General features: G+C 46.1%; 2 protein-coding genes and 1 non-coding gene across 3 annotated transcripts; 1 reads left to right on the top strand and 2 right to left on the bottom strand.

Moving 5' to 3' along the window:
• Nucleotides 1-432: 432 nt before the first annotated feature.
• C19H17orf58 (chromosome 19 C17orf58 homolog) lies at nucleotides 433-9,225 on the bottom strand. Its single transcript, XM_021537324.2, has 7 exons — nucleotides 8,901-9,225; nucleotides 7,852-8,075; nucleotides 5,523-5,640; nucleotides 3,225-3,716; nucleotides 3,042-3,122; nucleotides 1,337-1,528; nucleotides 433-787 (listed from the first exon to the last, which is right to left on the bottom strand). Exons 1-7 carry the CDS (start codon nucleotides 9,223-9,225, stop codon nucleotides 600-602), a joined length of 1,620 nt encoding a protein of 539 aa, XP_021392999.2. The 3' UTR covers nucleotides 433-599.
• TRNAR-CCG (transfer RNA arginine (anticodon CCG)) lies at nucleotides 7,334-7,406 on the bottom strand. The gene has a single exon. It is a non-coding gene; the product is annotated as a tRNA-Arg (tRNA).
• A 125-nt stretch (nucleotides 9,226-9,350) lies between the features above and the next one.
• Nucleotides 9,351-15,618, top strand: KPNA2 (karyopherin subunit alpha 2). Its single transcript, XM_021537267.3, has 11 exons — nucleotides 9,351-9,398; nucleotides 10,074-10,190; nucleotides 10,288-10,425; nucleotides 11,282-11,370; nucleotides 12,168-12,436; nucleotides 13,590-13,684; nucleotides 13,769-14,032; nucleotides 14,663-14,896; nucleotides 14,976-15,158; nucleotides 15,267-15,416; nucleotides 15,526-15,618. The coding sequence occupies exons 2-11, from the start codon at nucleotides 10,116-10,118 to the stop codon at nucleotides 15,616-15,618; spliced, it is 1,590 nt and encodes a 529-aa protein (XP_021392942.1). The 5' UTR covers nucleotides 9,351-9,398; nucleotides 10,074-10,115.
• Nucleotides 15,619-23,920: the final 8,302 nt, after the last annotated feature.

Below are 23,920 nucleotides of genomic sequence, written 5' to 3'. Positions count from 1 at the left end.
CTTGTAAATGCAACTGGGCATTTGTGGTTTGCAGTTCTTGACTTGCTTTCAGTCAGTATGTTAATATACTCAAATTATTACACTCTTTTCTGTATGCTTTGTGTGAACACCCAGCTCTGCTGGAAGAGCGGTGTAATTTTCCAAAATACCATAGACATGGTTGAGGAGACAAAAATAATACAAATGGTACTTAGTGGTGTTGGTTTCTCTGAAATCAAATGCATTAGGCAGAACTGTGAAAGCACAGTGAACATCCTGTGTAGATAAAGCTGTGGTATCATTTAATGTGTTCAAGGTGAGGGGTTCAAAGTGCACTTGTGGTGTACTGAGGACGACACTGCCAGAATTTTGCATTACGGTTCCTACAGATCATTCGGGGCACGCTGCAGCGGGGGAGCACCAATAACCTGGTGCTCTGGAAGCAGCTGGAGCCAATTCACGGCCGGTGGGTTCCGTGGGGTGAGTTCCGTGGGGCCTCTCGAGGCCCCGGCGTTCGCCGAGCACAGGAGCGGAGTGGGGCTGCGGGAGCGCTGCCCACGGCCGGCTGTGCTCCGAGGGGCATCCCGCTGCTCCCGCGTCCTGCACGGAGCCCCGGCCTCCTAAGGACACTTGGAGCGCGCTGCCCTCACCCTGAGATCGCTTTTCCTGTGGAATCTCCTCACGAAGCTGCCGCCGCTGCCCACCCAGCCGTCCCCCGGCCGCAGCCGCCCGCGCAGCGCCGGCAGCAGCTCGGCGGGCACCTGCCGGCGCTTGTGGTAGATGTGCCCCATCACGATGTACCTGCTGCCTGCAACGACACAAAGGAAACCAACAGGGCTGCTGAGCCTCGGGGAATGAGTTGGGGGTCACTCCGAGGGCACTCTGTTGGGAACAGAGTGGAGCTGTGCCGGTGGAAGCATCCTGAACACGGGGCTTCCACTGCGGCACCCTGAGCCCTGCTGGGACCTGGGGGTGGTGCTGGCGTGGAAGTCATCATTTACTGTCGGGGGAAAGGCTGGTATTTGATAAATTTGCGCTTAAAAGGAAAACTGAACGACTTACAAAGGCACCAGCTTAAGCTCTTGCTTGTATTGTTTTAGGAATCCTGAAAACTTGCCTTCATTTTGGAACGGGATAGAATTAAGAAAGGGCTATGCTGGTACCTGACTTCCTCATGCAGTTGGTTCTCTTGTGAAAGTTTTGAGAAACTTGGATGGGAAAAAAGGCCTCAACTTTAAGTAAATACTTTTCTTCCAAATTTTCCCAGCAACCCAGGCTAAGCCTATTAAAGTAAGGCAGACTGAGATTGCAGTGCATGCAGAGGAATAGCAGAATGGATTTAGCTGGAATGATTTACCAAGTTTAAAGTCTGGACATGGTTTACTGCAGTTTAAAGTATCCACAACCAAGATGTGAACTCGGAAGAAGGCGGCGTCAGGAGTGACATACAGGCGACTCATCTTGTACAATCCATCACTGTCTGCCAAGAGGGTAATCCACTGGACTCCATTCCCCAGGCTTTCCAGGTTATAAACAATTCCATTCACTGCTGTTTTAAGGGAGAGGGGAAAATAAGATCAAATTTTATATCATGGCAATTTTCAGGGTATGTGTGAAGGCTATAATTTGAAGTGCTGTAAAGGAAGTGTCAGCAGGAATCCTTTGGCTCAGGAGTGGGCAGTGGGAATTACTTCAAATAATCACATTTGGTGAGGTCACTGCCTGAAGTTTTGCTGCTTTGCTAAACTTGTTTACAGGTTTGAGATGTTTCTTAGGGAAGAAAGCAATGGGTTCAGTACCATTTTCTACCCTGATATATATAAAGTGGGCATATTTACCTAACAAAGTAAAATTTTCAAATTTAAAACTTCCCAATGAAGTAAAAAGTCAAGCTGGTAATGAAATACTTTGGCTTTTGAAATAAAAGGCCCTTGTCATACCAAGAGACAGGGGCACAAGTAGGTTGTGTTGGGAGCTCAGACATTCCCTTTATGCTGTTCTCCCAGTTTCTGGCTCTGGCAGAGTTGAGTGCAGGGGTGGGAAAACAGCTCTGTGTTAGTGGGGCTACTGCACCTGGTGTTACACCTGCCTCAGGGGGAGAACTCTGATTCAAGTCATTTATTCTTTTATCTGCACTGTAAATGTAAAGCAAGGAAGAGCTCTCTCTGATCACTGCCTTGGAACCTTGGCTCATATGTTGTTCAGACTTTTTCCAACCTGTCCTTTCAATTTAGGAGCAGAGCTGTTTTTTAAGGTCTTGAACACACAGAGGTCAGGTTGCTGTGAAGCCCATGTTGGATAGGAATGTGTGAGAGTGGTAAAAACCAAAGCAGGACAGCATTTGTAGAAAGCACTTCCTGACTTCTCCATTTAGAGAAAACAGATGTCTCCTAACGTGTTTATGTTCTACAAATGGAAACATCTGTTACCACTGGGTTTGTATTTTCCTTATCTCTTAAAATACTGTGAGAAAAAGTTGGTATCTGTTTCACAACTCTGTAAGCACAAGGCAGGGTTTCAGTCAGAAAATGCTTGTCCTTAAACAAAGTCTGTACAAAAATATTAGGCTGTTTCCTGCCACCTTTAGTTACATCAGTGTGAACACAAGGATTAAAGACACTGAATCCTAAGGAACTTCAAGAAGAATCCTCGCTAGAGAGAGAATCACAGTCTTCTTTCTGTTTGGTTCACCATTTTATTTTCATTTCAAACCTCCATTCCCAAAATCAAACTTGCTCTAAATGGTAAGAGATAAATAACCCAGCTTCAATGTTAAATCTGAGAGTATCTAAAACAATTAGTCTTTTCAGTTCCATTGACCAGTCTCAAGGACACTGTTCCTCCAGAGGAAACAGAAAAAAGGGCAGTACTAGCCCAAGGTAGGGAAAAGGTAATGTAAGTATGTTTATGAAAAATTGTGGTGGGTCCTTTTTGAATACTTGGTAATTATTGGACATACTGTATCCTAATCGCAGTATTTTAAAAGTAGCAGTGCAGTATCAGTGACAAGGGGACAGAAGGTGCTCTGTCCCTGTGGGTTGAGGAGGAGGGACACCACCTACCAAACTCGCTGGCACAGAAAGCCTCCACTTCATCCCGCTCCTTCCTGCACTCGGACAGACACACCTCCTCCTTGTCACCACCTACAACAGGAGCACAGCCTGAGGGACAGCAGGGGCCCTCTGGGGATGTCTCACCCCACTGTGCCCCAGCCTCGGAGAAGCTCTGGGCAGCCCGTCCCTTACCTTTCCTCAGCCCGCCCAGCTGCAGCGAGCTGGGCGACCAGCGGTTGGTGACCCACGAGGGGCCGGGGACGCCCCTGGAGGGCTCGGGCTCTTTGTCGGGCTCTGCCTTCCCCGCTCGGTTGAGGTGGAGCGGGGCGTTAGCATCACTGCGCTCCGCCGTTGCAGGGCGCGGAGCGGGACGCGCTCCCGGCCGGGACGGCGCCTTCGGGCGGGGGGCTCGGCCGCCCACGCTGTTGGCCCCGGCCCGGCGCCGCCCCCGGAGCCCGAGGCGCTTCCTCGGCCCTGTGCTGTTCTCCAGGGACGGCTCCGCGCCTTTCTTCCTGTCGGCGGCCAGGGAGGGCATTCCCGGCGCCATTCCCGTTTCCCTGGCATTCCCGCTGGCACTGCCCGTGCCCCGCCCCGCCGCTTTCACCTGAACGTCAGCAGCAGCTGCTGAGCTAAAAACATCTTTGCTGAGAGCCTGGCCGGCTTTCTCAGCATAGAGCAGGGATCCTACAGGCAAAAAAAGGAGAGAAAAATCAGTGTTTTAAGTCTTTTATTCCAAATGTTTCAGAATGGGAAGATTTGAGGCTCTAACCCATAAGTGAGGCCTTCAACAAGAAGACGTAAAACTAATAAATAGCTCAATAGATGAAGCACATTAGAGCTCCTCGTTCCTCTACTCAGATATTGATGGTCCCGTACAGGGAATGCAGCTGTGTGAGCAAAACAGGAGATTTGCATTTTTACTTTATTATTGTTTCAAATTAAAAACAAACCCTTTTCTCAAACCCCTGAATCTCCAGGGAGCATCTGAGGAAACAAGGTTCACGTTGTCATTTGGGATGCTTGTTTAAGAGACCATGACAGCAGAACTATTTGGTTTTCCCATCCATGGGATGCCTGTTGACAATGTCATCCAGACTTCAGTAGCTTTGGATGCTACTGGAAAGGTCTTTATCCACAATTTTGGATCTCTGACTTGAGCATGTAGTAGCAATAATTAGGCTAGTGCTGCTGAGTAATAATTATTTCAGGGCTTTGCTTAATTTGAGAGGATATTTGAGAAAGAGAGGAAGTGCCTGGGAGTCCAGGGAAAAAATAACTTAATGGCACTGTTCACAGAAGCTGGGCAACCACCTACACTTTCATTTATACCTTCACCTTGATCTCTTGAACCTCACAAAGAAAAATTACCAAAATGTTTAGCCCAGCAGGAGAGGAACTTCCCCTGGCAGTCTATTTTCCTTTTCCTTTAGACCTTCCCTGCAGGCTTGGAGTGAGCCAGCAGAGTTTTCACACAGCTCACCCACACACAGCCTCTGTCTGGTGTTCACGGCCGTGGTTATTCTGTGTAGGAGGCTGATCCCAGCTCCTCGTGTGAAAAGAGAGATTTGACATACACAGATGAACAACGTCCTGGTTTATCTCCTATAACTGACTCAACTGCTGACCTTGCCACTTCTCCCCCTGTGCTCTCACCAGCTGCTGTCATGGGAAAGATTCCCTGATATTTGGGCTGGCCACACGTAAAGTCAAAAGAATGTCCATGGAGAGAGGGGTGGAAGAAGTCCAAGCTGCCAAAAGCAGCAGGCAAGGGGGGTTTGGAGATGGTTCAGTGTGAAGCTGTGCCCTCTGAACAGGTGTCTCAGACTTGGGTGTGCAAATAAACTCTTCTACCACTTTATCACGCCTTCTCAGTCACGGATTGTATCAAGAAATAGTTCATTTTTCTCTACTCAATCTGCTCAGGACCTTGAGGTTCCTCCTCCCGTACCAAGATATTCCTGTCTAGTTGTTGCAACCTAAGAAATATGACTGCAACATAACCAAATCTCAGTGGAACAGATGTAAATGCTATTTCTGTTCTGTCAGTGAGGCACTAAAACCCAAATAAATCCATTCAGGACAGCTTGCTGCAGGGACCCAGGGCACACTGAACATGTTAAAGTCAGTCACACATCTGGAGTTACAGGTGGTGGGGACTAAAAGAGAAAGGTCACATACAAATTATAAAAATCCCAGATGCAGAAGCAAATCCAACTTCACCTGCCACTGGTGGCTGGCAGGACAGAGCACCAGCTCCCTGCCTGCTTCTGCCAGGCGCTCTTAATTCTTCCCAATGCTGGCAAATTAAATATTGCAATCTACATTCCCATTGCACAAACATGTTGAAATGTTTCTTTCTTGAGCCCTTACCTGCTGAAAAGGCTGCAGGCTGGGGGGCTGCCCAAGCAAGGGTTTGTAGGAAAGTCCTTAGCCTCCCCTGCTTCCCGAGGCAGAGCTGCCCCAGCCCCGCTCCGAAGGTAACAGACTTACCAGAAGATGATCTAATGACAAAGCAGAGGAGCCAGAACACTTGGGTTGTCATTTTGAAGAAAAGTTTTTCCAGACTCAAAATGAGCTGGAGTCTTTTATGCCCTTCCCCCGATCCATGCTAATGAGAGGCAGCCTGAGGGGAAACGGGAATCACTCGCTGGACAACCCACTGGAGCAAGACCAAGCTGCTGCCTCCACCAGCCCTGCCTGGGAGGAATGTGCTCCTTCCCATCGGGAACAAGCCCCTGGCTGCACCACCTGAGTCCTGGGAATACACACCCACACGTGGTTCTGGCAGCAGATTTTTATTTTGGGGAGTCTTGCCCTCCTGTGGCATTCTGTAGGGAAAAATCATCGGGAACAAGGCTGGTTTTGCTGCCTGTGGAGAGCTGTGTTCTGGGGGGGAACCGGGAGCTGCTGGAATACACCAGACCCGGGGACACGGGGGCTGTAAAGGATATGCATGACAATGGAACATATCTGGGGATTTCTGGTCACCTCCAGTGATACAACTGCTAATCTCCTCTTTTAGTTTCAGGAACCAGTTTCAGTGATTCTTTTCAGGCTGAAAAATGCAGTTGTGACTGTCTAGTCCAAGGGAAAGCTCTGCTGATCCCACACAGCTTTATTTTTAAATCTCTCTTTGCCATCGTGAAGAACTCTGCAAATTTTCACACACCAAGCCAACCCTGATTTGGATTACTGAATTAAGAAGGCTTATTTCTAAGTGACCTTATTGCAACACAAGATTCCTATTGTGACAGTTTAACTCACCGGCTGCTGCTGGGTGCTGTGGAAGCTGTTCATGATTTTAAGGGACAACCAACAATTTAAAACTACATAAAGGCACTGAAAGGCTCCTGAAACCCACCCTTGACAGAAAATCTAACCCTCAGCCATGCCTGTGGCATGGGATTCAGTGTTGCTTAGTTCAAGCAGTTTGTTTTGTCCTGCCTTAATTAAATATTTCAATAGGATTTCCAGAAGCTCAGGGCTTTGTCTCCAGCAGCCATGGGCAAAGATACAGAAAATTCACCAGAATAGTGTGGAAAATAAAAGACATTTCACCACATCTATTACTCAACGAGTTACGTTTCTACTGCAACACTCACTTACTCCCTGTTTCCCTCTGTTATTTGAAACATTTTAATTCCAGAACTATCCCAAGATAGCTATTACGGGAATAGGAATGTAAATTGAGGATGAAGGAGAGGAGGGCTCCTCCATTGCTTTGGTGAGCAGCAGGTACCTGCAGCAAGCAGAAGCTGGAGTGTGAGTGCTGGCACTGGGGAGGGAGGAGGATGGATGGATGGATGGATGGATGGATGGATGGATGGATGGATGGATGGATGGATATACACACACGTGAGCATGCCACAGACCTGTATTCCAAGGATTTTTCTGTTGAATTAGCTGGTGGTGCAATTCAACCCTCATTCATTACGGCTGTGTCTGCACTCTTTCCCCAGACTTTACTTGGACAGGATCTCCATTAAGAGCACAGCAGTGGTGTTTGGAGCACTCCCGGCATTCCAGCAGCCCCGGGGTGCTCGAGCAGCGGAGATGGAAAAGCTTTCCCAGCAGCGCTGGGCAAAACCGGGACCAAAGCCACATCCCTGCCCGGTGCCCCGCGGCTGCTGCTCTCTGGAGGGAGCGGGACCCAGGGATGCCCGCAGGAAGCGCAGCTGCCCCCGCGGGTCGCGGAGCGCGGCAGAGCGGGCCCGGGGCAGCCGCGGTAAAAGAGTCGGGGGTCCCGGGCGGGGGTGGGCGCACGGAGCGACCCGCGGCAGCGGCACAAAACGAGCGCGGCACGACCCAGATGGGACTCGAACCCACAATCCCCAGCTCCGGAGGCTGATGCCTTATCCATTAGGCCACTGGGTCACCCAGCACACACCGCGCGCGCCGCCCGGTAAGAGCCCCGCCCGGCCGGCCCCGGCCCCGCCCCCTGCGGGTGTCACGTGTTCCCCGCTCGCGGCGGGCCGGCCCCACCCCCCGCACGCCATTGGTCGCGGCGCCCTCAGGCCCCGCCCCGCGGCGCGTGCCCGCGGCCCCGCCCGCGCCTCAGAACGGGTTCCCGCCCTCGGCGCGAGCGCGTCCCCGCCTGAGGGGACCCGCCCGGGGCCGCCCCGCTGGCCCGGGACCCCCGCCCACCGCTGCCCGCGGGCCCGTGTCTTTCAGCTTCCCCTCGCGGGCCCGGTCCTGGCTCCTGTGCTGCTGCCGGTAACTCTACCCAGTCCCAGCGGCTCCACACTCGGCCTTCTCAGGGAACACCTCCCCCTCAGGGCTCTGTGACCCCTCACGGCCCTTTTGCCCGCCTTGCACACACCTTCTGCAGCCCCACAACCTCACCCGCAGCTTGGCCGCTGTTGTGCCCCAGTTGCCCAGTCTCCCCCGACGTCTCTGTCGCCCCCTCGCAGCCCACACCCCCTCGGGCATCTCGGGCACTGCCAGCCCTCTCCGTGCCCTCAACACCGATCGCTGTGCCCAGATTTAACTGCTCCAGATCATACACTGCCAGCGATGGAATTTCTTCACGCCAACCTTCCAATCCTTCAGGAAAGCAGGTGTTTTACCTCTATTTCTGCTTTTGAACTGCCTTTTTTCTTTGTTTAATATCTCCATTTGTTAGCAACGTGCCTTCTCTTGGCTTACCTGCTCTTGTTTTTGTAGGTGTTTTTTACAAAGCTCAGCACCGTAAGGCCTAAAACCAGCTATATGAGATGTCACTGGTAATTCCTCCTCAGCAAACATCCTCCATACCTAATGTGTGCCTAGAGATTGGTATAAGTGGTTTAATGTGATGGCTTAGCACACAGGCATATCGATGTACATGCCTGAAACTTCTCTGTGTTGTACCTTACAGGTGTCTCAAAGTGTCAGAGTTGTGTTTTCCCTACAGTTCTTTGGTTTGAAGATCTCCTGTGAAAATCAGTGTTCTTTTGTGTTCCATCCCTCATGAGCAGGCCAAACCCATTGGAATCAATCTCATCCCTTTTCAGGCCATACCACAGGGGCAGGAATCCTTTGCTTTTGTTATTCTGTGTGATTAGGTTTCCATCTGCCCTGATGGCTGTAGAACTGCTTTCAGCTGCAATCTCATATCCCCTTTTCTTTGCATTTCTGTGCACCACATTTCTTGGAGACAATAAGTGACACATGGAGCCATGGAATCACTGAATGGTTTGGGTTGGAAGGGACACCCTCCATTACCCCAAGTTGCTTGGAGCCCCATTCAACCTGGCCTTGGACACTTCCAGGGATGGGGCAGCCATAGCTTCTCTGGGAACCTGAGAAGGGCTTCACCACCCTTACAGGGAAGGATTTTTTCCCAATATCCCATCTAAACCCACTCTCGTTGCGTTTGAAACCATCCACCTCCTCGTCCTGTCACTACCCGCCCTTGTCCCGGGGAAGCCCGCGTTGCCGCGCTGGTTTCTGAGGCAGACTCAGGCTCTGCGTGAGGGAATTTCTGCCCCACCCGCTCAGAGCGCGGCCCCTGCACGACACAATTAACCCCTCGCTCCGATCCCCGCTCCCGTCCCGGGCTATCACCGAGCCCGGCCCCGTGCACTACAGCTCCCGGCGTGCCCCGCGCCGCCCCACAGGGGCTTGCTGGCACTGCCTGCGCGGGGCACGCCGGGGGCTGTAGTACCGGGCTTTGTGAAGACGTCACGTCCGACCGGCTCTTCCGGGAGGGCATTCCCCGTCATGGCGAGCCGGGCTGCTTTCAAACCGGCCAATCAGAAGGCTGCTTTGGCTCGAACTGGCCAATGGCAGGGCGCGGCCGCGGGAAATTTAAATGCCGCGTGGGGCGGCCGTGGGCAGTGGCAGCGTGCGGCAGCAGCGGAGCGACTGGCGGCGTCTCCGGCCGAGGTGTGGGGACCGGGTCTGGGGCGGCGGGGATGCGGGCCCTGCGCTGCCCTTTTGGAAAGAGCCGTGCTATGCCTACAATTCTGCCGGGGCCTCTCTCCGGAGCCTCCCGCGTCTCGCTGTCTGCACTGGGGCTGATAGGGCTGGTGTATCCCAGCGCGGGTTGTCTCTCCGGTGGGGCTATGGCCGAAGGGAAGCCAAGACGGTTCTTATGCTGGCAGTGGCTGAGCCGTAAGGGTTTTCTTCGTTACTCGTGTAGCCGTTGTTATGTGCGGCCGGCTGCGCCCGCACGGCAAACGCCCCCCGGCCTTCTTCCCATTCCCAAAAAGGTCGGGGTGGGGCTAGGTGGGTTCCTGTGCAGCACAGGTGCGTGATAGTGAAAATAGTATTTAACAGCGTGTGTATGTTGTCTGTAGAAATGAAAATCTATGCTGCTTCTGAAAATAATAACTAGCAGTATTTGGTTTAAAGTGTCTCAAAATCGTGTGACTGTGTCTTCTGCTTTTGTGTTGATGCTAGAGTTCGTTATAACATATGGCTGTTTAATGAGACAGCTGTTGAACAAGTCAGATGTTTTTATAGTATTAATGCTAACAAGTGCCTATCATTCTTGAGTATGGGTCCAATTTTTTAAAATTTAACTTTTGTGGAGTAAATTTTCCTTTGCTCTGTTTTCAGGCTTGTTTTTATCTGTCCTGCTCAAAAAATCTAACAAGCAAGATGTCTACTAATGAGAATGCCAATACACCCTCAGCTCGATTAAACAGATTCAAGAACAAAGGAAAGGACAGCACAGTGAGTACTCTGGTGCAATTAGTACTTTAGCCAGCCATTTTCTCTTTAAATCTAAGTTTTGAAAGCCCAGAACTTATTCTGAGTGTGTATCCTCCAGGAGATGAGAAGGCGGCGCATTGAAGTCAATGTGGAGCTGAGGAAAGCTAAAAAAGATGACCAGATGCTTAAAAGAAGAAATGTGAGCACTTTACCAGATGATGCTACTTCTCCCCTTCAGGAAAACAGAGGCAACCAGGTAAGTGGATACTTGGAATAGACACACTTGGAGGGTCTTACTGTCTGAGATGCTGCAGCCAGGCCAACATGGATCTATTCTCGAGTGCAGGACAGCACTACTGCATCTGCATTAGTAACTCAGGCCTGTGTTATCACCTCTAATGGACAGCACTCTTACACACAACTGGGGATGCCTTAAGTTTTAGCTTTCATATTTTTCAGATTCTATGCTGCTTTAGTGTGTAACTGAGCTTCATATTAAGTGTTAGCAAGTTCTCTTCACAGAGTAGGTAGACAAAACAATCCCTTTCCAGCTTGTCCAAGGACAAGTGTTACAACCTCCAGGCCCAAAAAGTATAAACAACAGTGAATTGAAGAAAGAAAAATAAACAGGATGGAGCTTTGTAACCTAAAGTTATAACTGGACAATTAATTCCAATATGCAAATGGACTAAAACATATAAAAGTGTCAAACCTCATGACCATAGTCCGTTTTGTGACCATTTTGGTTCATCTTTCGTGTAGCCCTGGCCAGGCTCTTGTACTGCCCAAGTTGTATCCATTAAGGCCTTCAATCAATACCTGCTTTATTCTTTAACTCTGTTTAGCCTCTGTTCTAAGTCAGACTTCTCAAGGCATCACTGGCTGCAGCTACATTTTAAACCTAGCATAACTGGTATGAATCACTTGGTTAAAAAAAGCTTTCAGCAGTTCAGATAACTGTAGGTGAAGCTGTAGCTGATGAGGTTTTGAAATACCTCATTGTGGAAGTGGCTGTAAATTGGGGCCTGTTCATGGTACTGTGTAAGAGCTCTCTGGTCAGGAATACACATGACTGTCCCAGTGAAGCACTCATGTAACATTTTCTTGTACAGGTTTTGGCACATTGGTCAGTTGAAGAAATAGTCAAAGGAGTTAATAGTAATAATATGGAGCTTCAGCTACAGGCTACTCAAGCTGCCAGGTAAGCAGTTCAGAGGAAACCAACTCAGCTGTGCAAGCCAATAACTAGGCAAGGTGAGAGGATTGACTTATGAGCCTAAATGGCTGCTTATGGCTTTCTTATCAGGCAGTATTTCAACAAACACCATCTTATATACCATGTTGAGATACCCATAACTTAGGCATGGTTTTATTGAAATCATGTGGCTTTTGAATATTTAAAGTGCCTGAATATTTTAGTAGGAAGAAGTAATTTGCTTTAGTGGTGGCAAATTTAACAGTAGTCACCTTTGATTTGAAGAAGTAATTATAGTTAACACTTTATTATAGCAAAGTAAGGTACCTTTTAAACTGTGTTAACACTTTGGTATGTATGAGTGTGGCAATTCACTTTAGAATAATGTGAACAGTAGGATGAGTGGGTTTTGAAGTTTTCCAAGTTTGTTTCTCTTTTCAAATCTAAAATATCCTTTAATAAGCTTGCATATTGCTCAAGTGCTTCTTCTGGCAGTCACTAACCTCTCTCTGCTGAGAAGCCTCTAGCAGCTCAGATGTGTAATGACTCCTGCAGGTCTGCTTTGCTTCAGAGTCTGAACAGAACCTCTCATATAGTGAAGACATGCCAAATTAGCATTAACAGAGGCCTGGCTAGGGAGCTAGTGTTCATCTTGTATGCATTTCTCTTTCATGCTGTTGTGTTGCCTTCTATGAATGTTAAGACAATGCTAAACTCTTTTCATATGGTGCTTTTAAAACTTTAATTTGTTGTTCAGATGTCTGCAGGCAAAATTAATGCTTCCTGTTTGCCTTCCTCCATAGGAAACTCCTCTCAAGAGAGAAGCAACCCCCAATAGACAACATAATTCGGGCTGGTTTGATTCCAAAGTTTGTCTCGTTCCTGGGCAGAGCAGACTGCAGTCCCATCCAGTTTGAATCTGCCTGGGCCCTCACCAACATCGCCTCTGGCACGTCAGAGCAAACCAGGGCAGTGGTGGATGGAGGGGCAATTCCAGCCTTCATTTCCCTGCTGGCCTCTCCACACACTCACATCAGTGAGCAGGCTGTATGGGCCTTGGGGAATATTGCAGGTATGTCCATATATACTGCACAGCTCTAATTATCCTCCTGACAGGAGGTTGTAGTTCAGGTGGGGTTGGTCTCATTCACCAGGCAACAACTGACAGAACCAGAGGACACAGGCTCAAACTGCACCAAGGGAAATTTACGTTGGATATTAGGAAAATTAGGAAAGTTTTTTGCAGAAAGGGTGATAAAGTTTGGAATGGCTTGCCCGGGGAGGTGGTGGAGTCACCATTCCTGAATGTGTTTAAAAAAAGACTGGATATGGCACTGGATGCCAGGGTTTATTTGAGATGTTGGACTTGATCTTTAAGGTCTCTTCCAACCTGATCATTCTGTGAATTCTGTGCCCTTGGCTGAGGTGGGAGGACATCACTCTGACATCACTCCTGCTGTGCCATACCCTGTGCTGAGCTGCTTGGGAGCTCTGGCCCAATGGCTTTCCAGTCCTGACATGCCCTACATTGCAGCGTGAGCTGCAGGAAACTTTGTCTTCAGACCTCATGCAATGCCTGGCACAACTGTGGGCACCGCTTCCAGATTTCAGCTCGGGTTTGTCGGCTCTCTAATCATGCTACAACACAAACCTTTTTCAGACCTCGCAGTGCTTTTGTGACTCAGCAATGAGCTCTGCCCTGTGTGTTGAATAAAAGGGGGAAGGCAGGAAGCAGTGACTCAAATAATTGGGATTTTCTTAGTTTGTCCTTAGAGTTTTAAAATCAATTATAAGGTATTTCTTATATCTTGCAATCCAAACTCTGATATGCTGTCAGGATTATTCTGTAGCACCCAATAATGCAGCTGATTATTATAATGCATTTCAAGTCCCACATTGTGGGGAAACATCTAGTGTAGGGCTTAGATTTGTCTCCAAAGAAACATGCAAGAACCTGTGTGGTTATGAACTCTTAGGAAAAGCTGTACAGAAAACACTCTACATTATCTCCTCTTCCAACACAAAAGGTGAAGCTCAGTGGCTTGACTGAACATGCTTGTCATGTGACTGAACTGTGGCAGTAGTCCTTTTGTCCTCTTGTTCCTTCTTATTTTATCTAGCCTTTCTTAAGGACTAGAAGAATTAATCCTCTAACACACAGTGGTTCTGTGTACACATGTTCCTTGTTTTCTGGTCTTCATCTGTTTTTTCTTGTTTTTCTCTAGGGGATGGTTCTTCCTACAGAGACCTGGTTATTAAATATGGTGCAATCGAGCCACTGCTAAGTCTCCTTGCTGTTCCTGACCTCTCTTCCCTGGCTGTAAGTGTGCAGAGTGATTCAAGTTACAATTATTGAGTAGAACCTAGCTGAACTATGGCTAACCATTTATTCCAACCATTGTAGTCTGGATATTTACGCAATGTCACATGGACCCTCTCAAACCTGTGTCGCAACAAGAATCCTGCACCTCCCATAGAAGCCGTCCAGCAGATCCTTCCAACTCTCGTCCGGCTCCTGCACCACGATGACCCTGAGGTGTTGGCAGACACATGCTGGGCAATTTCCTACCTCACAGATGGTTCCAATGACAGGATAGAAGTTGTTGTGAAAACTGGGTTGGTGCCACAACTTGTGAGACTCCTGGGATGTAGTGAACTGCCAATAATGGTAAGTGATTGGATATGTAGGCTGCTGTGCAGTTGTAACCATGATTCAAATTAAGCAAGTTAGGGAGAGTAGTGTCCATGGAACTGCATGGCTCTTTTCATACATGAGTCAGGTACCTATTCTAATTTTTGTGAAGTGAGACATCAGTTTCTCTCCTGCCTGGGTGCTGTCCCACACGAGGCAGACTGCTGCTGCTGCTGACTATCAAGCTGCTTTACATAATCATTGGATTTATTTCACAGCCAGCACAACAGTCAACATTCACTAAAGCTCGCCTTTCAATTGCTGTTTCAGATCCAAATTCTTGGGACAGTGATCTTCACAAGTGTGCTCTGTCCACTATAATTAGAGCATAATAAAACTGTATTACTATTTAGCAAGTAGTTTCCCTAAGCTCTGCCATGGGTGGTTGTTTGCAGGCTGACCTTGGAAGGTGTGCAGTCTCTGCATGCAGACATGAGTGTCTGCCTGTGGAATGCTAACAAGGAGCACAAACTCCAGTTGTACATAGCAGGTTATGCTGTTAACTGGGAAGGTTAGAGTGGGTGGCCATCACATATAGCTCTGTTTGCTATAATCTAATCTGGTTCTGAACAATTTTCATAAGTATTCCATTTATCTTTGTTTCAGACTCCTTCACTAAGAGCCATAGGGAATATTGTCACGGGTACTGATGAGCAGACACAGGTTGTTATTGACTCAGGAGCACTGGCTGTCTTTCCAAGTCTCCTTTCTCATCATAAAAACAACATTCAGAAAGAAGCAGCCTGGACAATGTCCAACATCACTGCTGGGCGTCAGGATCAGATCCAGCGAGTTATAAACCACGGTCTTGTGCCTTATCTCATTGGTATTCTGAGGAAGGTAAACAAAGCCTATATTTACGATGTTGAGCCTTTTCCTCTTACTTCTGTGTTCAAACACTCTGCTTTTACCTTCACAGGGGGATTTCAAATCTCAGAAGGAAGCTGTGTGGGCTGTGACAAACTACACAAGTGGTGGAACAATTGACCAGATTGTGTACCTTGTTCAGGCTGGTGTTCTTGAACCTCTACTGAATCTTCTCTCGACTAAAGATAGCAAAACTGTGCTCGTTATCTTGGATGCAGTTTCCAACATCTTCTTGGTATGTGGATGCAGTAAACTTGATTATTGTCCATGTTGTTGCTAATGGCTCTCCAGTAGCTGCTGTTGTATATCTTTCCAGAGGTGATTCCACACTTTTCTGTTGCAGGCTGCTGAGAAGATTAATGAGACTGAAAAGCTTTGCCTCATGATTGAGGAGTGTGGAGGTCTAGACAGAATTGAAGCTCTCCAGTCACATGAAAATGAACAAGTGTACAGAGCCTCATCCACCATCATTGAGAAATATTTCTCAGCAGAAGTAAGTGACTTCAGGGGCTTTTCCGCTTTTATTTTCTATTCTAGCACTGACTATTAGATTCAAATGCTACTGCTAATCCAACCTTTTCTTTCCTTTTCTTTCCTTCTAGGAAGAGGAAGACCAAAATGTTGTACCAGACTCTACTGCTGACAGCTACACTTTCCAAATCCAGGACAGTACCCCAAATTCTTTTAACTTCTAGGTCTTGCGTATACTGCAACCACCTACAAGTGGTTTAGCACACAAATGACTGCCACCTCTTTGTCTTAATAGTTCCTCTTGCCTTTACTGGTTTTTCTGTGTCCTGTAGCACTTTGTCCAACTGAAACATACTTGAACAGTTCAAACTCTATATATATGTGTGAACTTTTAAATGTAAACCTCAATTCTTTAAGATATACTTGTAAATATTTCCTGTTTCTGTCCTCGTCTCGGAAAAAGAGAGCATGTGGGCAATTTGGGCCTCTCACAAAGCATTGAGCCACTGCTCTGCAGGCCTCCCCATAGCCTCTTACCTTCTACATGACCTGTTGCAGTAATAAATACACTGAACAGGCTTTTAAGGAAGACATACTTGAAGTTCAATAAAGTGTTGTCAGTACATCAAATTGAACTGTGTCACTTGCTCTATCAAAAGCTGACTGATTGGGTAAGTAAACTTAGTCAAAAATAGATAATGGCATGAATGCAGGTCTAAACCATTAGAGATTCAATGCTGAAGATTGTGGCTTTAAAGCAGCTTGGTCACACCAAGCTCTGATTTCTGTATACAGCAGCCTTCTATTACAGGACCAAGAAAATGCTGCTTCTCTCCAGGTACTTTCTGTAGAAATCTGATTCATCTTAGCCTGTGCATAGCTGAGCTAAACAAACTTCAGCCTCTTGAAAACATATTTAAAGACTAGTAGTGCTACTTAACTGTAAGTAATGGTTTGGAGGAGTGTAAGTACAGCAGTTAACCAGTTCCATACATGTTCAGATATCCTTAGGATAGAACATAGGGAATGCTTCGAAGCAGTTGCCTACCCTCAAGAGTAAAATGAAGGCTTTGTCTTGCAATCAGTTGTCCCTTTATTGCTAAAGTCATTAATTACAGGAACCCATTTTGTCCCTCAAAAGGGTTGTGTAGGGTGGGGTTTGCAGGAGGGAAGTGTATTGAGTGGAGAGGAAGAACTGTAGTTCTGTTTTCCAAGTTTTTGGAAGAACTTGGATTGAGCTATTTAACTTGAACCTCCCAGGAGTCAAATGTGCTGGAATAATTATATTGTCTCAGCTTACTGAATATGTCTAGCTCCAATGATTGTGTAGGAGAGGTCAGAGTTCAGGGCTAGATGTTTCGTAAACATGAAACATTGGACCCCACAGCATGTCACTTGTATTAATAAAAGGTAGGAGGAAAATTCTGATATGTAGGCAATTCTCCCAGAGTTCCCATTGACTTTGCTTCCACCTTTATGGGTGGAGGGGAATAAAAAACTCAAAACAAAAAAATCCTCTTCTTTATTCTGCTAGGTGAACCTGATATGATCTGGTATTGTCTCCTGTATTAGTCACTTTTTGTATGCTTCCAAGTTTATTTTGAAGTGCAGATGCGTAGAAAAGTGGTTTGGGTGTAACTCTTTGGCAATCCAGGGAAGATCAGGTGTGCTTCATGAAGAATTCACTCTTGTGTGCTGCTAACAAAGATCTCTTTAAATGTGTTATTGCTAATGTATATGATGTCACTCTTGCTTTCATTCGTGTGGGGCAGGTCTGCTGCTCCCTATCCCACACTTGCTGGCAAATAGTTCCCTCCCTGACTGGAGGCTGGTGATGACCCAGCCCTGGGACCTCTCTGGAGGTTGGGTATTGCTGGACTGTGATAAAGTTATAAAGGGCAGCAGATAATTTGTCTGTATCTGTGGTAGCAACAATACTGTTTTGTGCAGACCAATCTCCGTGAGTCACTGCCATAGATTATTGTCCTGCTGGGCTATTGGAGCTGTGCGAGTTCCTGTATCCAACTCAGAACTTGATCCTGGTGACACAGCACTGTGAACTGATGTACCAGCAGGGGCTGCAGGTTCTACCTGTCACAAAGGACACTGGCTTGTAAAAACCACACCATCCTGAACTGATTCATTATGACCTTCATACTTTGGCCTGTACCACTTTAACTGTTTTTCTCTTAACTCCAAAAAAGCTGTAGCATGTACTAAGCTTTACTGTGGGGTGTCTGTAAAGAGGCTGAACTATGCCTGTGGTCTGTTCCCAGCCCTGCCTACCCCTGGACTGAAGGGTGAGACTGCAGGTGGCACCCAGGGCCTATTGGAGAATAGTGCCACCACAGGTCCACAGCTCCCCTGGGACCAAAGTCTGGTATTGTCACACCTATGCACAGGGGAAAGGACCAGCCTTGCAGTGCTGGAGCCTTTACTCTTCTGGGGGGAAAAAGCAACCAAATAGGGAATTTATGCACCTGAGTGAAGCCTCCTGTGCCCTTTTTGCTCTATTGTCAAACCTCCACCTTCCCCTAAAAGCTTCAGAAAATAATTATTTTCTATGTAACTGTAGAGGATTGAAATACTTAACCTCTATAAATGCAATATGCAAAGTCAGCTTTAATGAGCGAGTCGCTCCTTCCCCCGGTTTGCTGTCTGTAGGGGCAGAGCCGTACGGCCTGGCGGGCTCAGAATCGCGGGTTTCGTGCGGCTGTGGAGCGGCGCGGGGGCCGGCAGAGGGCGGTGCCGGAGGTGGGAGAATCCCGCCGGGAACACTCAGGTGCGACCTGCTCCATTTTCCGAGTAAAAAACACCAAGCTACGGCTTTGGGCCACTCAGTGTGGTTACACAGATCATCTGTGTGCGAACTCCCGAGTGTTTAGCCAGGTTAAATATCGAATACAAGATACAACCTTTTAAAAGCCCCTTTAAAATCAAAGTACTGTTACTTCAAAACACAACTCCTTTAATTGCTCTTCAGCATGTGCAAGTAATTTGGCTTTTGTGCCTCTGTATATAATAAATGCAGAACACTTGTTCAATAGTGTTATCTCTATTTCTTTTTTTCTGAATTACTTGTTTCAGATTTTTCCAATATATTGAGTTAATAATAGAACATTGCAAGATCTTTAGATGCCTGACAGCTCAGTGGCTTAATAATTAACTTTCTGGGGCCCAAGACTTTTTGTCCAAGAAAAATGTGTTCAGCCTATCCACCAGTGGGCCCTGTTGGCAGCATGTATTTCGACAAACAACAATCTACAATGATTATGAGTAAGTGACTGGGGTGAGTCACTCCTTATTCTAAGAAAATGCAAACTATTTCTGAGGTTAGGATCACAGTCACCCATGAGGCTATGTCTCTAGCTTCAAAAAAGTGGTAGGAGCAAAAAGGAAGAGGAGAATTATTATTGCTTCTGGTTTATAGTTTGTTTGGTTTGGTTTTTTGGGGGGGGGGGGGGGGATTTTCTTTTTTTTTTTTTTTTTGTGCATGGCCCAGTCAGATTTAAGAGATTGTCCTTTTTATTTGTCAAATGCCTCATTCAGGACAAGGGCTGGAATTGATGTCTGGTGGCCTGTGTGTCAGTCTGCCAACTCCTCTGTGCTGAGAGCAACAATAACAGACCCCTGCTGACATCAACTGGCTTGGAATGCAGTTGTTCCTAATGCTATTTTATCTGTGGAGTGATGGCAAGATTGCAGTCTGAGATCTCGGCAAACGTAACTGCCTCTGAAATTCTGATGGCAGCAGATGCTGCCTGGCTGATTGTTCCATTTGCTGTTCCCCAAGGTGCAAGGCTCTGGAAGGAGAACTGGGACTTTGCAGGCCTGCAGTTCTGTTCACTTTCCCCTGCAGGAAAAACAGCTTAAACTGTGGGAATGTTAGGAATGGTTAAATCAGTAGAAATTTACTTTTTCTTTTCCTGTGAATTAGACTGAACTATTCTCTTAAGCAAAGCTGCTTCCTGCTTCTCTATCCAGAATGATTTAAATTGCACAGAACCACAGTGGTGTATCAGCAGCAAGAAGCATCTGTAGTTCTGCAGGGAAAGGAATTCACTACCCAGCAATATTTCACAGATCTCTTCTGTTTCTAAATCTATTTTACAGCAGAGTAAACTGAGACACAAGAAAGTTATCCATAGACATACAGAAAGCTGCTGGCAGAATTCACCTGGAGCCTGGGAATCCTGATGTCTGCCCCTGTAGTTAACCCATGGCACCTCTGGTCACAGTTATCCTTTTGCTGAATATGGGATTATCCCAGGAGCATTGAAGTTCTGTTCTGATAAGGTATGATGTAGATTTAAGTACAGGTCTAAACTTTGGAAAGTGTACATTCGGGAAGAGGCACTGTTAGTCAAAGCAGAAGTAATTAATGAAGGTTAATTGTGTTTAGTTATATTTGACCCATAGAGGAAAATGGTAGGACTTTCACTTAGAACCTAACAGGAAATACATTAACCCTTTGGCCTTCAGAGGAACATTAGGGAAAAAGGCTAAGAGGGAATTAGGGGACCCCCTCCTTAGGCTGGGAGGAGTGCACCCCCTGAAACTGGAAATTTCAGGAAAAGCCATTCACAAGAACATTCCCGCTCCAAGTGTGCAAAGTTGTCTGTTGTGTTTGTAAAACACTTTCTCCTCACTGATCCAGGGAATGGCACTGACATGAGGCAGGCCTGTGGACAGCTGAGGGAGAATTGATTTGCTGTGAGTTTCGCAGCACTTCCTATGGATTAAGGGTCACTGGATTCCAGTCCTGCTCCTGACTGCAGAGCACTGTCTGTCTCAGACTGGCTCCAGGAAATGGACGCTCTTCCGCAGAAGCCAGAAGATTTCGTGGAAGAGCCATGGCCCCTGTCCAGGTTGCAGTTCACCCACTGCCCTGGGGAGTGTCATTAGTGGGAGGGAAGTGACATTGGGATTTAAAGGGACAAGAGGGGAGAGAAAAAATAAAGCAGGATGGACAAAAATCCTGTTAGTCCTTACCAAACACAGCTTGCTTGACGACATGAAAATATTGTGCTGATCATTTGAATAAAACAATGGGCCAGCTCCAGAAGTGATGTGTAAATCATGTATCAGGAACAGAGTTTCAATTGACTGACATACTGGAAGCAAAATCAATGGCACTGACTTCACTGTGGGGGAGTTTGGATCACAACTACACTGCCTCTTTTGTTGAGCTTGTAATGAGGAATCATTCTCCTCTATTTCATATCTTTCTCAATTTGCATTAAATTGTGAAATGAAAATCATGGGGTCATCTTTTGAAGGTCTGATTTTTATTTTTGGTGTATATAAATCACAGGCTCATATGTACATTTATATATTAATATATATAAAATAGTGGAGAACTGCCTAATTTTTTCTCTGTAACAGATTGCTTTGTGTGCAGCTTCACAGTGGTAAAATAGCTGTACCACCAGGAGTATTAATAATGCTCTGTGGGCATATGGAAGGTTGGAGGTACAAAGTTATCAGAAAATCCTCAGTAATCTCCAAAGCACGTTTCCACCATCCCAATCACTTCATTTTTACCCACTATATGAAACAGATGTAAAAATAGCTCTTTCATCAGTGGATTGCAACACATATTTGGGCTGCAGAGGCTCAGTTCTGTTCAAAGCAATACTGTGAAATCGTGTGCAGAATGTGCTGTTAATCAGAAGCAGCAATTTAATGTTACGTACCCATCTCTCCTCCCACCTCCAGCTCCCCTTCCCAATTCTGAGCAGGAAACGACACTTGGATGGAGCTCAGCACACTGACTTTCTGGATAGACTCTCTAGGAATGAGGAGGAACTTGAATTCTCTCCATATGTCATTTCCTTTCCCCTAATGGCTAAAAAAACCCAATTGCTGCAGTTCATATAACATGTAAGAGAGAGAACATTACTAATCTAGGGAAATAAGGGCAGGGGGATGGGACAGGCAGGACAGCCACATTCCACTTCTGAAGAACTGCTTTGCAAACTTGACTTGAGTGGAGCAGGAATTTTTCATCTGTGTACAAATACTGTTTTATGTAGTTCCTTAAACTGAAGCTATTACCCCATCTGTACTTAAGTGTATAACAACACCTGCAGTCTGAGGCCAGACAGGGATTAGGGAAGGAAAATGTAAGCAGAGGGGGAGAGGTAACAACTCTGCAAGATGTAAACTAACTCAGAAAGGAAAAACAGAGGGGATTGAGGGAGACTGACAATGGGGACCTAATAATTTTTAATAAATCCATTTTTAAAAGCAAATTATCCTAGAAATGACTTAAGAAAAATCAGATTAGCCCACTCCTGCAGCTTTTGTCCAAACTGTCTTTAAAAACTTTTCTGTTCAGTACTACCAAGAGCTCATGCAGATATCCTACCCTGCTGCAGAACACAAAATTTGATCTGCTGTATTGCACAGCGTATTTGCAGCTGTCAACACAGTTCAGTGTGCTGTAGTTACAAACAAAAAAGAAAAAACAACCCAGGAATAAACATGGCATAAAAAACCCACAAACAAACAAACAAAAAATCCCAGAAAAACCATTTTAAAAAAAGATTAAGCTTACTTCTTCATAGCCAACCCACCATGTATTAGACCCAAATTGGAACATAATGTCTTTCTAGCAATGTAATCCAAGGGTTTGTTAAATTTGTAGCAACCAAACTGTGCAGTGCTGTGCAGGACAAATGAGACATGACATTTGCTCAAAAAAACCTGAATTTTGCAGTCAGTGAATGAGAACATGTGCACAGAGGGGATGTATGTGTCTGCTTGCAGAATGATTGTATCTGACTGAAGAGCCAAGCCCTCCCATCTTTCATTAGACACATTGCCTAATTAGACATGTTGCCCCTGAATATTAATGCTAAAAAGAAAAGGAGAAAACTACCTTTCCTCCAGTTCTATTTTAAAGGTTTCAAGAGTGGAATAAAGGAATGATCAAGATACATGGTGACAGATTTTGCTTTAGGTTACTTTTATTGCTTCACTAGACCCACTAACCTACTTAAATATCTGTGCTGTTCTTATCTGGCATAAAACCTTGCTTTGTAACTTTAAAAATGAAATATTTTAGAGGTATTTTTAGAGATAACTTTATCTTAAATCCTCTCAAACTGATTTCACAGTGGACTTGTGGGTGATTTTGTTAAAAGAAAGCACAAAAAAAGCCAGTACAGCCTGTGGATAGGTTAGGTATTTCTGCAGTTCAGAAGGTTTTAGGAATAAGATTTCTTTTTAAAAATAGAGATTGTTGAGCTTATTGAACCTGCAAATGCTTTTGTGACATGACTGAGCTTATTTATGGATTTAGTTTTCACATAGCATGTTTATAAATGTCTCCAGACTTCGTGTAAAACAAAGCAGAGTGTTTCCAAAGCTGGACAGCCTGGGCTCTTTTCAGCAATTCCCAGAACTGTGAGTAGATGTGGTTTGCACAGCTTGAGACAGCTCATCTGACTTAGTGCCTGCTTCCCCATGGCAGAAAATAATCATCCCATGGGGTTAAGGCTTTGTGAGCTATTTTTGGGTTTGAACCTGGCAGATTGAACTACCTGTAGGACTAGACAATATTGTTATAGCTTGATGCATTTCCTGGAATTAATCTTTCCTCTTGAATAGAAATATTTGGAAGTAACTTGAGTGACACACATGGAAAAACTTCCACTTGCTTGAAAAAAACAGAGAGAATCAGAACTATGAGGTGGGGGCTGTTTTAAGTGGCTTATACTGTCCCAAGATGCTCTCCCTGCCAACATGAGAGGAGTTTGCTGTCAGCCTCTTGCCTATCTGTAGCTGCATTTGTCTCTAACAGCCACAGTCCCTGCAACAGGTTAGAATGGGATAAATTGCTCCTCTTATACCTCATCATAAGCCCTGACATGTGGAATTCTGTACAGCTTGGAACATTAATCTCTGGATGTTTGGATAAGTCATGATGGCTAGCGAGAACTGGGTAATTATGCCAAATTATCAAGGCTTCTCAGACAATGTTCCAGGACTTTTGGAGAGCCAGGAAAGCTTCTCTGCTTGCCATGGCTACATGGCTGGAAGGAGCATCACAGAACATTTGTTACTTCTTCCAAAGTATTAAGCAGAGGTTGTGGTGCAAGCTGGGTGTTACCTGGGCAGACCAAGGGCTGATGTAACAGGGCAACCACCTGCCAGTGCATCACTGCTGATCATCAGTGGCTGAGGGTGAGTCAGCCCCTGGCATCCCCAGCAGTGCCACCCTGCTCTTAGCATCACCACCATAATTGAAACTCAGAGATTTGCAATAGAGGAGATTTTACAGCTCACCTTTTGCAGATGACAAAATAATTACTTCAAATTGATGCTGGGTCACAGGGAATAAGAAAGATTGGAGAAGGTTTGATATTCCTCTAGTAGCTAAATAATGTGGCTTGTTTAAAGCAGCATTGTAAGTATTCAACTCTTTGAATACTTATTTGGGCTGATTCTTCCTCAAAACTCTTCATTTGTCTGAGCTCTGGGATGATACACACAGTATCAAGTTGAACCAGACACTATCTT

Source organism: Lonchura striata, chromosome 19, assembly GCF_046129695.1.
Source record: "Lonchura striata isolate bLonStr1 chromosome 19, bLonStr1.mat, whole genome shotgun sequence".
Taxonomy (NCBI): Eukaryota; Metazoa; Chordata; class Aves; order Passeriformes; family Estrildidae; genus Lonchura; species Lonchura striata.
This window is presented reverse-complemented; position numbering and strand designations above follow the sequence as displayed.

Excerpts from the sequence above, each read along its gene's own strand:
- KPNA2 (XM_021537267.3), top strand. The coding sequence starts at position 10,116 with ATGTCTACTAATGAGAATGCCAATACACCCTCAGCTCGATTAAACAGA. Across the intron at positions 10,191-10,287 it reads ACAAAGGAAAGGACAGCACA|GAGATGAGAAGGCGGCGCAT; the intron begins GTGAGTACTCTG and ends TGTATCCTCCAG. Across the intron at positions 12,437-13,589 it reads GGCCTTGGGGAATATTGCAG|GGGATGGTTCTTCCTACAGA; the intron begins GTATGTCCATAT and ends GTTTTTCTCTAG.
- C19H17orf58 (XM_021537324.2), bottom strand. The coding sequence starts at position 9,225 with ATGCCCTCCCGGAAGAGCCGGTCGGACGTGACGTCTTCACAAAGCCCG. Across the intron at positions 3,717-5,522 it reads TGTCATTAGATCATCTTCTG|GATCCCTGCTCTATGCTGAG; the intron begins GTAAGTCTGTTA and ends TTTTGCCTGTAG. Across the intron at positions 1,529-3,041 it reads TTTCTGTGCCAGCGAGTTTG|CAGTGAATGGAATTGTTTAT; the intron begins GTAGGTGGTGTC and ends CCCTTAAAACAG.